The sequence below is a fragment of the Cadophora gregata genome (assembly GCF_030347475.1).
Source record: "Cadophora gregata isolate MNR1 chromosome Unknown scaffold_14, whole genome shotgun sequence".
Classification (NCBI taxonomy): Eukaryota; Fungi; Ascomycota; class Leotiomycetes; order Helotiales; family Ploettnerulaceae; genus Cadophora; species Cadophora gregata.
Window position 1 is genome coordinate 1,169,795 of NW_026695937.1, and position 15,930 is coordinate 1,185,724.

The 15,930-nt window shown below is 35.1% G+C and overlaps 1 protein-coding gene across 1 annotated transcript; it reads right to left on the reverse strand.

Moving 5' to 3' along the window:
• Positions 1 to 95: 95 nt before the first annotated feature.
• ONS95_004460 (uncharacterized protein) lies at positions 96 to 3,093 on the reverse strand (the record flags this gene model as incomplete). The annotated part of the gene is made up of 5 exons (XM_058497822.1): positions 96 to 1,171; positions 1,231 to 1,604; positions 1,667 to 1,924; positions 1,995 to 2,564; positions 2,622 to 3,093. The coding sequence occupies 5 exons, from the start codon at positions 3,091 to 3,093 to the stop codon at positions 593 to 595; spliced, it is 2,253 nt and encodes a 750-aa protein (XP_058352550.1). The 3' UTR covers positions 96 to 592.
• Between the last annotated feature and the right edge of the window lie 12,837 nt (positions 3,094 to 15,930).

Below are 15,930 nucleotides of genomic sequence, written 5' to 3' on the forward strand. Positions count from 1 at the left end.
ATGCGTCGGTTGATTGTCATTCCGTAAATTAGCACACCAATGCCTTTGGACGGTCTTTGGGATCTCGATGTTCTGTTAGACTCTATTGGCTTGGGGCTAGGCGATTACATTGCAACTACTCTAACGAGCTTGATGCTACTTATAAATGTTGAAGGCTGCCATGGTATCTTCTTATGGCAAGAATTCGTCCTACTTATCCTAGGCGACAAGACCTACGTGCCTGCTGCACCGCGGCTCTCGCCGATAGCCTTAGAATTCGGTGTTACGTCCCAAATCGCAGCGCTAGATCTGGGGAAAAGCAAGCATCACATCCCATAACGTAGTCCAAAAAACTCTCCAATACTAGTGAGTCCACTGTAGGGAACATCTACCAGATACCAAACTATAATCCGTCCTGATGACCCATCTTCTGAACTCTTCTTGCCAAAGGGCTACAACTGCTATAAACACCTTCTTATACTACGATGTGTCGGTATTGAGAAACTTATTTAGCCTGTTAATCTGCTATAAAGCAAGGTTCGAGATTCTGAAAACTCCTGTGGCGAAAACCGCTCAATTATGATCAAATGAACTCGAACGCAGAGCTTCATTCCTAGGCTGATGAAACATTGACTTTCCAAGACATGTTCGCTGGTAATAGAGTATTTTCATGGGCAACATTCAAAGTGAGCTCTACCTCACCTTCGGCCAGAGCGAAGAACTCAATCCCAAAATTGACCCCATTCTTTCGGCCAGCACAAACAACGATCGATCCATTACTGCTGCTCCCTTCAATAGCTGCATAGTCCTGTTGTGTCTCTAACACAATATCATCACCTACTCTCACAGTCGTGGGAATCGGTGACTTGAGGATGATAGAAGGAACATCCTCGCTGCCCTGAGGAACATTATTGTCTGCAAGATGCTGATCGAGGCGCTGAGCTAGCGGTTCAAGCGGATGGATCTTCGCTGGATCAGGTGCGACGAGCTGCTCTGGCACAAGTCGGATGTGGCAAAAGGAGTTACCGCGAAGGAAGAGCAGATTCTGACCGTCGGTGTCAAGGAGTGCAGTCTCGGCAAGAGGCGTCGACAGAGCCCGAAAGTGTTCCGAGAGACGTCCGGGTGGTGTGAAGGAGCTCAATGCATGGATAAGTGCAAGGCGAGCAGATCGAAAGGTGTTGAAAACATGAATCTGCGGTGAAGTCAGCACATGAGATGAGATAGATGAGCTAAGATTGAGTTTTGATTTACCTCAATTGCCACAACCGCGGAGATGGCCCCGGTGTACGGTGCGCCATCAAACATTATCCTTAGCACCGTTACGCCTTCAGCGACTCTGACTTGATAGTTGCTAAATTTCAACACACTTGAGTCTCTAGTAATGAGTTCGACTAGTTGGTCACTCTTCATCGAGGCAGCATTGAACATGCTTATTGTGTTCGCCGGATTCTGACCCTTCGACAGTAGCATCTCAATCTCGGACATGATCTTATCGACTTGTGGCACACTGCTCAAATGCTCAAGCAAGGTTGGAGGTGTAATTCCACTTGCGTTAAACACTCCGATACGGCCCAAAGCTCCCACAGGATAGGTAGTGGAACTGGTGTAGTAGGAATAATTCGTGTCTAGATCAAACTGAGTTGGTGACTAGGCACCTAAGCGAGAACATTCAGAGCACGTGACTTACAACAATCTCCAGTGGAGGGTCCGACCACTTTTCTGTCAACCAGATTCCCAGTTTTCCCACCCGTCGGATCGGCTGCTGCATCAATATGTGCGGTGGCGTACTGAACACGGCTTCGACTTCCGTTGTCAGGCCACGCGTATGCGCCAGTAGCAACTGCTGTGGTCGCATCGAGGACGGTTCGATAGTTGGTGTTATCCGGGTCGTGAAGCACTTCAACCCATGCGTGGTTGCCGAATGGTTGACGACCGGGTGTGCCATCTGGCACAAACGGATTGGGTGGGTCGTTAAAGGCATTAGTAAAGATCAACTAGACGTGAGAGTAACTCACTAGCGTTGAGAAAGAAAGGGTTGTTTACTCCCGGGGGCGAAGGATAAGTCTGACCCCATCCATAGAGTATACACGGTCTTACAAAGCCATTGGGGTTCTGGAATACCCACCTAGAGTCCAACAGCTCATCGGCGATACTAGAGAGCAAGAGGCAACAGCCAAGTTGGACAATGCCCGCGAGATCGTAGCAGTTGCATGCCCTATACGTGACAGCAAGCCAGTCCTGCAAGTTGAATCCACCACCAAAGCCGCCGACGTTGTAATAGCTTGCTCCACCCCTTGCATCATACTGCGGCCTTCCTGGTCCCTGCGGATTCCCCCACTTCCAGACCTGATCGACGACTCTCGCGGCGAAGAAAGGCCCATACACAGAAGGATTGTTGAAGTTTGCAATAGCTGCGAATTCCGTGGGTGCAGGAAAGAAAAGACGCACGAGGCCGATAGGATAAATACCATTCAGATTGACTCTTGTCTTTGTCAAGGCAGGATTTCCAGTGTATGCTGGGCCGATGGGAGCCGCGGCTCTTGCGAAGCAGATTTCCAAACGCGTGGGTCGTACAACAGTGATAGCTAATTATGCCTTAATCAGTTCTGTTCTGCTCGGGTCGACATCAACATCAATCTCACCTGGGAGACCCAGGAAGGTAAGCCTCCAGATAAAGTCACCAGCGACTCGGAATGGGACTGGGCAACTGTTTTCTAGGTGAAGATCGTCGTGAAACTGGAAGTTGGAGATTTGCATAGCTACTGGTGCCGGTGGATTAGGCAAGGGTGTTGGCACATTGCGCCCAATACTGGTGAGGACCTTCAACTCATTCCCATTAGGCAGAATCACGGATCCCTCTAAGTCGAAAGATGTACCCGAATAATGAGCGGTGAGGACGACCGCAATATTGGCGGTCATTGATAGAGAATACGGCTGTGTTACGAGTCCGGGGATTCGAAACGTGACCGGGGCGAAGGATCCTGTGCCATCAACATAACCGTTCACGGGATCCCACACCGTGCTGGAAACACCTGGCCGAACGAGAATACCATTTGAGTTTTTCGTCGACAACGAGGGTACTGCCGTTATGTTTTGGACAGTTGCGCTCGCCATGAGTGGTTAAATCTAAGATGATGTAGACTGAAAGGGTTTCTGATTACTTGAAGTAATTATACGTTGATAAGGGATATGGCCATTTGTTGGAGTATTTATATGTGCGAGGACTATGTGGATTGAAATTTACTTTAGGCTCATGTGCGAAAAGCTGGGCATCACACTTTGCAGCTATTCTCCGATATTAGATAGAGTAACACTAGTCATTGGCTAATTATCAACACTGTTGCCAATAATTCAACTATGCAGATATGAAAACATTCTTGCTTAGCTGCAGCAAAATTCCACGACAGTGTGAGAAACCTTCCTTCTAGCTGCCTCACTCAGGAAGTGTTTCTGTACGACATTCTCACATTCCAGATGCACGCTAATGAAAATCAAGATACCCCATGTGGCACATGTGTGTTACTGATAACGCGAAAGTGAAACAGTTAGCTCCCTATTACACGTGTCTATGCTTCGTATCAAAAGTCAAGTTTGATGACAAGATAATCTGATTCCGATTAAACCCCTCAAAGATAGTGTATAGATATATGTATGCCCTTTTGTTGGAGTATTCCCGCCCTAATTTGGGTTGTTGAGTCTGAGGTCGAAAAGCGTATAGCATAGCTGTCAATGTTCTGGGCATCAATGATTGTTGAATCAGCCCGCTTAAACATCGCGGCTTACATTCCGTGTTACGTTCATTCTCTACCTGTGGAATGGCCTTCGGTTGATGCTCCTTATTCACTGCAAGGCGAGAAGACAATTAATTATTTGCCAAGGCTAAGCATTTATTCCTCAGCTCACCATAATAAGTCTGCATCCAACCAACAAAGTTTGATTTCTCGTCATGAGATCTGAGGACGTTGAGATCAAAGATGAGTTCTCTTATCCCGCAGACCGTAGTAGTGAAAGTCAAGTGGATAAATTGCTCTCCATCCACATGCTGTCAAGTTCGATATTTATCTTCATTAAGGCCCGTGGTATAGATTTTAAATTCCAGGATATAATAAGAGACATGATCTATTATGAACTTCCTTCATGACTTTTGTGGGAGGCCTAGACTTGTTGGTGTCAAATTTCGGTAGCGCAGGTCCAGCTGATGTTCTCCCCCTTTGACTTTGCCAGGAAGTTTTAGTTAGTCCATGCATTCCTTTAATCAACTCGCATGAAACTTGCTGAGTTTATTGTTCAACTGAACCCTCACTCTCTTCGTTAATAACAAAGTCACAAGGAAACAAGGACCTTGCTACTAACAATGAAATCACTAGGTAGCTCCTATGGAGCTTATGACCAACTCGTATAATGATACAATGTCATATTATAATACTGGTATAAAAGTAGTAAGTATCGAAAACGTATGTGTTCAAAATTTTGTCGTCAAGTGTATTCGTTGTTCTTGGCTCTATTCAAGTCAATTACGGGAGCGATTCGAATTCGGAGGTGAGGGGTCGCTACTGTAAACCAAGAATTCATCCGAGTGTTGACGAGGACAAAACCTGCAATTTACTTTCGAAATTAGAAGCTAAAGAGGGATATGAAGGGATAAGGCTGGGTAAGAAGGGGGATAGTCTTACAGTAATTCCCCCTGGTCTTAACTCCCTTGGTCTCAATTCCGAGTGGATATAAGAGATCCGCTTTAGATCGTCGGCTTGGCAGTGGAGCTATCCACCAACCCCCAGATTTAGCGGATCTAAAATTGGCGCTATTTCTGTACCTACTCGAAAGCTGGCTCGGCTGGAAGGTGAGGGTGAACTACTAGTGTGACTTTTGAGTGCATCTTTAATAATTGGTGCCTACTTGTAGTCGCATAAATCCAACCGAACTATATCCTACGATCTTAAGTTTGACTGATATTATGGCACTTCTTTCAATAGAAGGCACCGCCTTCGATGCTGGTACGTTACGTAACGTATATCGTGACAGTGTTACTAAACTTCCTGATAGCTTAGTCTATTGAAAGACTATTGATAATTCGATAGTCGCGGAGCTATGTCCTATCAGTCTATAAAATGGAGATATTGGGGTAGAGATGGTGATGTTTCGGTGCGAATGTCCATATTGGGAGCACGAGTCCTGTATAGGCAAATCCGTTTTTGTCACGGTGGGCTGCCTAACTTGCAGGGCGACTCAGTTCTCCTTAAATACCGTGCTTATCTTTTCGACAGCGTACATAAAAGGGGATGTGAGTAAGGCGAGGTATCTGCTTGAAAGTGGCACATATCACTCCTCCTGCGCCGGGATAATCTCGACGGAACACTATTGATACGAGCGGCTCAGAACGGCCACTAAGAGGTGGTCCGCCTACTCGTGGAGTACGGGGCCTTAGTATTGCACGAGGATATATACTACTAGACGGCGATATGCTGGGTATTAAAGGAGGGATATAGGGATACAGTTGAGGAGCTTCTCCTCGCCGGAGGAGACATATATCATTTGGACTTAAAGGGCTGGAGACTATTACATTTAGCTGCAAGAAGCAGGTCTAAGGGAAACAGCGGCTATTCTGTTAGTAAAGGGTATGGCAGGACCTACTATAGAGTAGGAGGGTGTTATAGCTCTCTATCTAGCTGCAAGAGGTGGCTCGAGGGGAATTATTAACTTGCCGATCAACAACGGAGCGGAAACTGCAGTAAAGGATAATCTTGGACGTATACCTTTGCGTTGCTGTGCGGAGTTAGATTATAGCGTAGTAACAAAGCTGTTGGTCGATAGAGGGAGTTTATTGTCTGCAGTGTATAACGTAGGGCGGATAGCTCGTGAGTGAGCCTAAGATGCTAGCAGTGATCGCTTAATGAGGGCTCTAGATGGTTTTACTCTAGGTAGTAAGTATATGTATATATCCTCTTCCCTGATCTTGTTGTCTAATGTTGTCCTAGGCGTTGGTCGGCGTCTGGAGATGTTAATATGGATGATTACTAGCTTGTCGATAATCTACGAGAAGGGATTTTATTTATGGTTCTGTAATAAAGCTTCTACTACTTTTCACTACTCCTAGTCTCTTGCCTATTATTCTGGAACAATTGTTATTTTAATCCTTATATCTAAAGTACGATGATAAGTGCTTTAATTCTATTACTAGTAGTTGTAAAAAAAGGGAAGAACTAATTAAAGAGCTAGGTGGTAAACTATGTAGTATTCCTAGTCCTACGCTATTGGCTTGCATATATAGTTCCTTTCAGCCTCCGGAGCAAATATTGGGAGCGCTTTGGAAGCCTATATTTACTGTTCCTCAGTCTACCGCCTCGCTTTAAAAGTTTTTCATGAACCTGGTGGGCTTTTGTTTCGTAAATAGCGCGAATGTTAACCTGACTAGCCGACGTAGTGCTGTCTGTTGAGAGGATAAGTATTGATATTAAACACAGCCTCTGCCAGATACCTATTAATGTCTTTTCCCGAGCTATCTAATAAATGGCGAAGAGCTATAGGCGCGGTAAGAAACTGAATGACTATCAGAATATAGTCTTCAGCTAGTGGGAGTCCTTAACAACTGTTAAATACTGGCGGAATACTACTTTCGTCTTATAAAATCTTCATACTAGCTGCCTTATAAGTCGTAACAACTTCCTCATATCCTTGCTTATCTTCTAGAGTATGAATATCACTATCTCCCTTTAGCTAAATTGCAATTGAGTGTAGCTTTGGAAAGCGCGTTTCTTTCTTCCCAACAAGCTTATAAATCAGGTCACTTAGTTGACCTGGGTAGAAGTCTTTATCGTATTCTTCTTTCTCGCGGGAGAAGTAATTCGAACGGGCGTAATTTTCGAACTGTTCGGAGATCTCTAGTTGTAATACTTTAAGAGTAGGTGGTAAGATCTCAGACTAGATAACAGGAACGATCGGGACACTAAGCATGTTGGCATATGATAATGATTGAATCAGGAAAACGACCGGCAGCCTAACGTATCTTAAGCTGACGAATGTGTGAAGATCGATCGTTCCAGTTGATTGTAAGCCTCCGGAACAGTCGCCTTGGGAGTCGCCGTAAATAAAGAGTTCTTCAAGACTAGACGCTTGTGACTGAAGGGAATCGCTGAATTCTTTTGCCTTAAGGATGGGTACGAATCCCGTGTATCCTATTTCGAAGAATCTGTTATTGACCTTACTGAGTTTTAGCTCGAAATGGAGAGACTTCAATGCTTTTGGCCAGGAGAGAAGTTTTGCTAGACTTGGATCTGCTGGAAGTGTGTTGATAAGACGTAAGGAGGTGACATTTGAACTTCTTGGTTATTAAGTGCTATTTCGTGTGAGGAATTGCTAATTTCGTATACCAGATATACTGAGGAGATGAATGTTGGGAAGGTTGTAATAGGAACAGATTTCCTTATTACATCCGATGTTTTTGAGGTCCCTAGTCTGGTAGTCGATATCTTGACTCTCCACGATCTTAACTTTGATATGAGTTGCAGTAGAGAGAAGTTGTCTTTCTCTATGTAATATGTCTAATGTGAACTTGACATGAAGAAATGAAAGTGACGGCTGCAAAGCTTGGATTAGTGGGAGAACGGTCTCCTCTTGATTAGGCCTGTAATCAAAGGAGGCTCCTATGATGTAAGAACGCAGTCGATCGGATTCTGAAATCGTACGTAGAAGAAGAGAAGAGTTGAATATGCGTGTTGTATGGTAAGGAGGTTTGCGGGAAAACTGTTGATAGTTACTGTTCCAATCTGGTACAAGAGGTGGGTTGTAATTCGAATTTCCACACAGCTGCAAGCTTTCCCAGATATAAACGTATTGATAGATATGAGATACAGAACTTCGATAGAGAGCTTTCGATACTCTCGTAAGTGATAGAAGGGAGTCACTGGGGACTTGTGATAGGATGAGTCGAATGAGGTCCTCGGGTATCTCTGACTAGTCCGTTATGATAGTTTATAAACTGAAGACTGCTTGGTGAAGTTATAGAAAGCTACGATATCCGGTGTATCGAATCTTTCTGTCTATATAGAAGATAATTTCACGAAATGTTGAAGTGTGTTTGATGCTGGTATTGGATGGGGGTTGTTTTCTCAGGGGAGGAGAATGAGACTGAGATAGGGAGATCTGGAAGAGTTGTTGTGCTGTCTGTTGATTAATCATTAAGATATAGTTGAGTTCCTGGAAGGATTTATAGATCCGGAGGATGGTTAAATAAACAGACTTGGGAAAGACTAATAGACCACCTCTATGTGAGTCATGTGACGTAAGCGACTTTGTTCATATTTCGTCTAGCGTGTATTTAGCTGACCTTAGTATTGTATTGGTGCTTATCAGGAAGTGTTTCACCTGCGTACCTGCGTATGTTATAGCAGCGCATGTGTAAGCGATTTTTAGTGGGGGAGCTTAGCGCATACGCCTAGACTAAAGTCTTAGTAGCGTATACTACCTTTACTGCACTAAAGGGCACTGAAATATCCACGAGAGGTAGCTTAAAGGACCTCGACTCCTCGAGAGCTCTATATAAATAAATATAGCTTTTAAAAATCTAAGTAAAATAATAATATAAATAAAATATAAAAGAATCTTAGTTAAGTTATTCTCTTCTTATTACTATATTTATTTGTATAAAGCTCTTAAAGTCCTTTAGTATAACGCTTGCCTTATAGAAGGCCGGTATCACGTAGTAATAGCGGTCTTATATATTAATAATATTATATGAAGGTATAACTACTAGTGTTATTAAGATAGGATATTATAAGGAGTACTACTTTATATACTAATTAATAGTATATAAAGATAAAGGTTATCTCTTAAGAATCTAAGGCTATAGAAAGAAGAGAAGCTTAAAGGCTCTTAAAGTTATATACTTTAGAAAAGAGGCTAGCTAAGGCACTTCCTGAAAAGGATAGCTAAGTTAGCTATAGCTAACTTAGCTAAAAGTAAAAGAGAGGTTTTTATACTCTATATATTATATGATATTATATTACTTTCTTATCTGAAAAAAGCTTATCCTTAAGTATTTATTTAATTCCTTATTATTATCTAAGTTATTATAATTATTAATATTATCTTTTTAAGCTTTTATCTACTTTAAGAGCGTAGCTAAGAGGCTAGCTTACTTAGTATATTATAAGTAGAATTCGCGGAGCTTATAAGGTATATATTTAAGGTTAGATACTAGGTATTATATAAAGTTAATATCTTTATTTAACTAAGAGACTTTATATAATAAGTTATTATATTATTTCTGATAAGCTAGTATAGTTTCAACTTCTTATTTATTATTACTTATTATATTAATAAGTAGTAAGAGTTATTAGACTTATCCTAAGAGTAAGTTATTCAGGTGCTAGTATAGTTTATTAAGGTTAAAGATATTATAGATTTTTATACTTAATAGGATTTTTAGCTTATATGAGTTATATACTTTTTCTAAGACTTTAAAGGGACTATTAGTAGAGTTATCTAACTTATAAGAAAGCTAGAGTATCTTATAATACCGCGTATTAAGCTATATAAAGTCGCTTATATTAAAGTTTATAATATAATAAGATTTATTATAAGCTTTAGATATATAGTCTTAAGCTTAAAGTAAGTAAGATTTTACTATATCTTACGCCTTTTAATAGCATAAGGTATATTTAGTAGCTTAATAAGCGTTTAGCTTATTTATTAGTAAAGCTAAGTCTAAGAGATTAATTTTCTAATTCTATATAGTTTAAGAAGTATAATTATAAACTACTTTATAAGGGGATAAGCTATTAAGAGAGTTATATAGTAATATAAGTTAAGTATAGTTTATAATTAGTAAGAATTTAGACTAGTTATCTTAGTAGTAGCTAACGAAAGGCTAGAGGTATTATTATAAGTACTAGTTATATATTTTAGTTTAGCTATCTATTTATAATTAGTTAGCTATTAATAGCTTATGTTATATACTTAAGATTAAGTTAAATTACTTCTAAAAAGTAGAAATAAACTAAAGCTCTCTATTTAAGATTATATTAAGTAAGGCTCTGAAACACTTATAGATATAATAAATATATAGTATAATAAGCTTTTAAGAGTTAATACTTTTCTAATAAAACATAGAAATAGCTTATTTACTAAACTTATTAATAATAATAAGTATATTATTATAGTTATACTTACCTAAAAGGAATAAGTAAAAGTCTATAGTTATATACTTCTAAGGGTATATAAGTATAAGTAAGAGATAAAGAAAGCTAAGCTTCTTATCTCTAGGGACTTATATTTAATAATAAGTATAGTAATTCATATAATAGTATTATATAGTAGTTAATATACTATACTACTAATATTAAGCTAATAGTAGTTATAGTATTTTTTAAGTACTAAGGTATATTATCTTAATTCTATTATATATCTCTTAAATAAGAAGAGTCTAAAAGTAGTTTATATTAAGTATAATAAGGTAGCTATTATAAAAGAGAAAGTCTTTTTTTATAATAAGCTTACTTAAAGTATTAGAAAGAGCTTACTTTTATAAGGCTTAGAAGAAAATAGTAGCTCTATTTACCTTAAAGATTTAGTAAATTATAAAAATAAGTGAAAAGAAGCTTATAATATCTAAAGAGAAGATTATAATATTAGTAAGCTATATAAGATATAAGTTTATTATTAAGAGATTAAAGTTAATTTAGTTATACTAAAGGAGCTATTATAAGCGCTAGCCTCTCTTAGTAGTATTTTATATATTTAGTTCCTTACTTCACTAAGAGAGAGTATCTATAAAAGAGTTTTATATATCTAAGTAGTAAGTAATTATAAAGTTATAGTTAGTAAGTAACTTAGCTTAGTAAGCTTATCTAATATTTAGTTATTTTAAAGTTATAAAGTATTTAAGAGCTTTATAGTCTATTATTATATAAATCTATTAAAAGGAGCTAATAAGCTTTATATACTAGTAGCTAATAAAGCAGATAATAATAAGTATCTTTTTATTATAGATAGTATAATTAAGCTTAGCTAAAAATATAGTTTTCAAAAAGAAGGTAATAGGAAACTAATTCTTATTATATTACTAAAAAAGTATACTTATAATTATATTATTACTTATATCTATCTGTAGAAAGTAAAGTAAGTTTTACTTATAATATTAAACAAGAGATATATTAATTAAAGTATACTTAAAGTAATTAAAAGTAACTTAATAGTCTATAGAAAAGATAAAGGGAATATTATTCTTTATTAATTAAATAAGAGGTTTCATTATAATTCTATAGTCTTAAATAAAGCGTTTATAAAAGTTATAAAAGCTAAGGAAAGATGATACGCTTTTTATAGTCTAAGGGTATTATTATTAATAAATAATAATAACTTTCTCTAAGTTTATTTTAAGAGTAGAAGTATAAAGGCTATATAAAAGAAGGGAGCTTAAGAGAGTAGAATAAAGAAGTATTAGAATATACTTAAGTTAGAATTAAAAGAGAAAAAGTCTTTAATTTTCTATTATAGTATTAAATAGAGGTTCTTATAAATAATAAATATTACTAATATAAGGTTTAACTTAAAGCCTTAAAGTACTAACTAAAGTAAGATAAAAGCTTATTCTATATCTATCCTTAATTAGATTAGTAGTTATTCCTAACTATAATCTAGATATATATTATATATATATTAGAAGAAGAAATAAAAGAATAAATATATAATTATACCTTCTTTTTAAAAATCAAATTAATAATATTAGCTTTTCTACTAAATAACTTAGTATATCTTATAATAAACTCTTAATCTTAGATTATAAGTTATCTTCTACTTTTCTTTAACTTCTTTATAACTCTTATACTTTTTCTATTCGATTTATATTTTATACTTTTAGATAAAGTAGATTAGTTAAGTCTATTATCTTCACTTAGTATTATAGTTAAGTTAGCTTCTATATAGAACTTTAAAAGTATAATATATTATAGAGGTCTACTAGTATTAAAGAGAAGCTAATCTATATTAATAAATTTAAGGGGTTAATTAGAAGTTAATTATCTAGTAGCTATAGTAGCGACTTTTAGTTTTAGTACTTGTAATAGTCCGGTATTTACTCGCTATAAATACAGAAGGCTATAGTTAATCTCTGATAATTAAGAGGTAGGTATATTATATAAATAGGAAGATAGTTACTAAGTATTAGAATACTATTTAAAGTTAAGTACGAAGCTCTTATCTAATAGCAGATATACTAGTCTTATATAGAACCTTCGTTTACCTTAGATCCCTTAGAATACTAGATCCTTAGATCCTTAGATCTATTTTCTTATAAGAGGATCTAGGGATCTAGGGATCTATCACGTGACCTATTATCTACTATAATCTAAGTAACTATTACTACTAAAATATAAGTATATAGTAGTACTACTCACTTATCTTATATTATTCCCTAGCTAGTACTACCTTATTAATAGTACTGCTCCCTTATTAGTACTAATACTCCTATAGTACTACTAATAGTTTTATTATTATATAGGTGCTAACTAAACTATAGCGCTAAGGAGTCCGTAATACTATCCCCCTCTTAGCTTAGTATAGTCCTTACGCTTAAGTATAACCTTAAGAAATATCGATAGTTACTAATAACTATCTTCTTTATCTATTATATCTAGTATTATAAAGAAATCGAGTATTACTTAAATAAAGAAAAAACAGAGTATCTAGCTTATACTTTATATTAAGCGTACTATATAACTTATAAAGCTTTATTCCTTCTACTATAGCCTTTTCTATATCTACTTCTTAGATTTATCTATTTCGAAATAATACTCTAAGTGTATTTACTTAAAGTATTATAATTATAATACCTTAGGGTATATTAAGAAGTTTACTTCTAAATAACTTATATATTAGTTTAAGATAGGAAAAACCGTGACTTCTACTTACTTTTTAATACCTCTCTCTAAGCTTATTAAGGATAATCTTACTTCTTAGTTCCTTACTTTCGAACTTAATACTTACTTAGTATCTTTCTTCGAAGGCCCGGACCCTGACCTTAAGTCCCTTTTCTTCTAAGTAAACTTAGATTTCTTTAATAAAATCCTTATAGAAGCTTAGAGTAGCAGAGGTTAAATTTAAGTTCCTAAGTGTTTTCTAATTATAAGTACTCTTTCTATTTAATTAGATATTTTAGTTTACTATAGAAATACTAATAGTTAAGAATAGCCTCTACCTTATATTTAGTATTTAGATTAATTAGTTATATTTCAGTGATAAGAGCTAGTAATACTCCTAGCGGTACTAGTTTAAGGAGAGATATATAGAATACTAAGTAGATATTTATTATCTTTAGTAGAGCTAGTTAATAATTAACTAGTCCCTTAACTTTAGTAATCCTAAATAATCCTAGTTTCTTATAATCTAATTTATAACTTAGTTACTTAGTTATAATATTCCTTCTAAGTAAGTAGACTTTATCCTTCTCCTTAAGCGTTAGTCCTATATTACGCTTTCTATTATAGTAGATTATAGATCTTTATATAATAAAGAGAATATTAGCTAATAATTCTTTATAAAATTACTTAAGCTTATCTACTTATAGTATAGCCTCCTACGCGGTTCCTTAACTAGTTATTAGTAGATTATATACCGTGGGATTATACCTATAATTTACGTAGAATAGCGATACTTTAATAGTCTCTTAATCCGCGCTATTATATATAAACTAAGTAAGTAAGAGTAGTTACACCTAGTTATCTTACTTATAGTTTATATAATACTGAAGATAAGTCTTTATTATCTAGTTAATTCGTTCTATTTATATATCAGTCTAAGAATAGAATATAGTTAATATTTTCTGTTTTATTCCTAAGAGCGTAATAAGAGTTTTCTAGAACTTTAAGGTAAAAAGCTTATCTTTATCTAAGATAATCTTATTTAGTATTCTGTAGCTTATGAAGATTATTCTAAGGAATACCTATACTATTATAGGCGCGTCCTATATCCTAAGTACTAGTACTATATATATATATTTTATAAACTTATCTATTATTATATAAATTAAGTTATATACGATTCCTATAATTAGGTCTTTTAAGAGTAGTAGCTTGACTATAAAATCTAAAGCGATTAATTTCTATAGGTAAAGTAGTATTATTAGTGACTTTATAAGCTTATACAGAGTATAATATGATATCTTATTCCGGATATATATATTATATGACGCTACTATACCTTTAACTACCTTCCTTATACCTAGGAAGTAGTATTCCCTAGATAGCTTAGATAGTATCTTAGCTACCCCTTAGTATCTATAAGTAGGCAGCTTATACTAGTATATAATAAATTTAATCTTATCCCTAGTAAGTATATAGATTTATCCTTAGTATAAGAGCGTACTACCTATAGTAAAAGAGAATCCTTTACTTAGCTACTTCTTCTATTTAGCTATAACCGGGTTATTAGTATAGCTCTTTCAGATTTTCTTAGCAACTTAGCTTATTAAGGCTAGCTATTAGTAATTAACTATTAGTAAATCACTATCTTTCCGTAGTATAGTATAAGATTTATAAGTTTTATTTATAAGATATTCCGGTTTTCTACTTAGAGCGTTAGCCCTAGTGTTTTCTGTTCTCTTAATATAAGAAATTCGAAGTTTTATAGTAAAGAGTGTTTTATACTATCGAACTTAGTATTAGTTTAATTCTTTAGTAGTTATAAAGTAAATAAGATTCTTATAGTTCATTAAGATCTATACTTTATAGGTAGCGCCCTTAAAGTAGACCTTCTATTCGCGTACTATATTTATAATTACTAGTAACTCTTTATTATATATATTATAGTTAAGTTCTACTAGTAATAGTTTCTATAAATAGTAAGCGACTAGTTACTATCTTCTGTTCTCGCCTAGCTAGCTAAGTATAGCTCTAATAGCGTAATCCGAAGAATTTATCTCTATATATATTTCTTTATTAGGAGTAAAGGAAGTAAGTATTAGTTCCGTGATAAAAGCTGCTTTAAGTGCCTTAAACACCTTTTATATACTATTAGACTAGTAGAATTCCTTATCCTTATAAGTTAACTCCGTAAGTAGCCCGGTGATTTTCAAGTAATCTTTAATAAATCGCCTATAGAAGTTAGTAAACCTAAGGAATAATTATACTTCCTTAATATTTATAGGCCCTATCTACTTAATAATTACTTTAATCTTTTTAAGATCTATAGCTAATCCTATAGTAGTAATTATATAGCTTAGAAAGATAACCTTATCTATATAGAAATTACACTTCTCTAGTTTAAGTAATAAGTAGGTATCCTCTAGCTTCTAGAGAATAGCTATAATATCTTTTATATATTACTTCTCTGATTTAGAGTAGACTAGTATATTATCTAAATAGTATATATACGTTATATCTAAGTAAAGCCGTAAAATATTATTAATTAGACGCTAAAATATAGCTAGTACATTAGTCAAGCCGAAGGGTATAACTATATACTTATAGTAACTAAAATAAGTACAAAATATTATTTTCTCTTCTTTACCCTTAGCTATCCTAATAAGGTTATATATTTCTCTTAAGTTAAGCTAAGTGAAAATCTTAGCTCTAATAAGTCTATCCAATAGCTCCTTAGCTAATAGTAGTATATAATAATCCTTCTTTATAGTATTATTTAATTAATAGTAGTTAATATATATTTATTATCTACTATCTTTCTTTTCTACGAATAAGATATTACTCCCTTATAGAGATTTAGACTCTTAGATAAATCCCTTCACTAGGTTTTTATCGATATATTACTTAATCGTTATTAAGTCTATTACTAAGTATTCCCTAAGTAATTAGAATATTAGCTTAGTACCTAGTTCTAACTTAATCTAATAATTATAGTCCTAGTATTTCAGTAAGGCTTTAATACCTTGTTCTTCTTTAAATAGTGCTATAAACTTCTTATATACTAATAGTATATCCTTTATTAGTAGACCTTTATCTT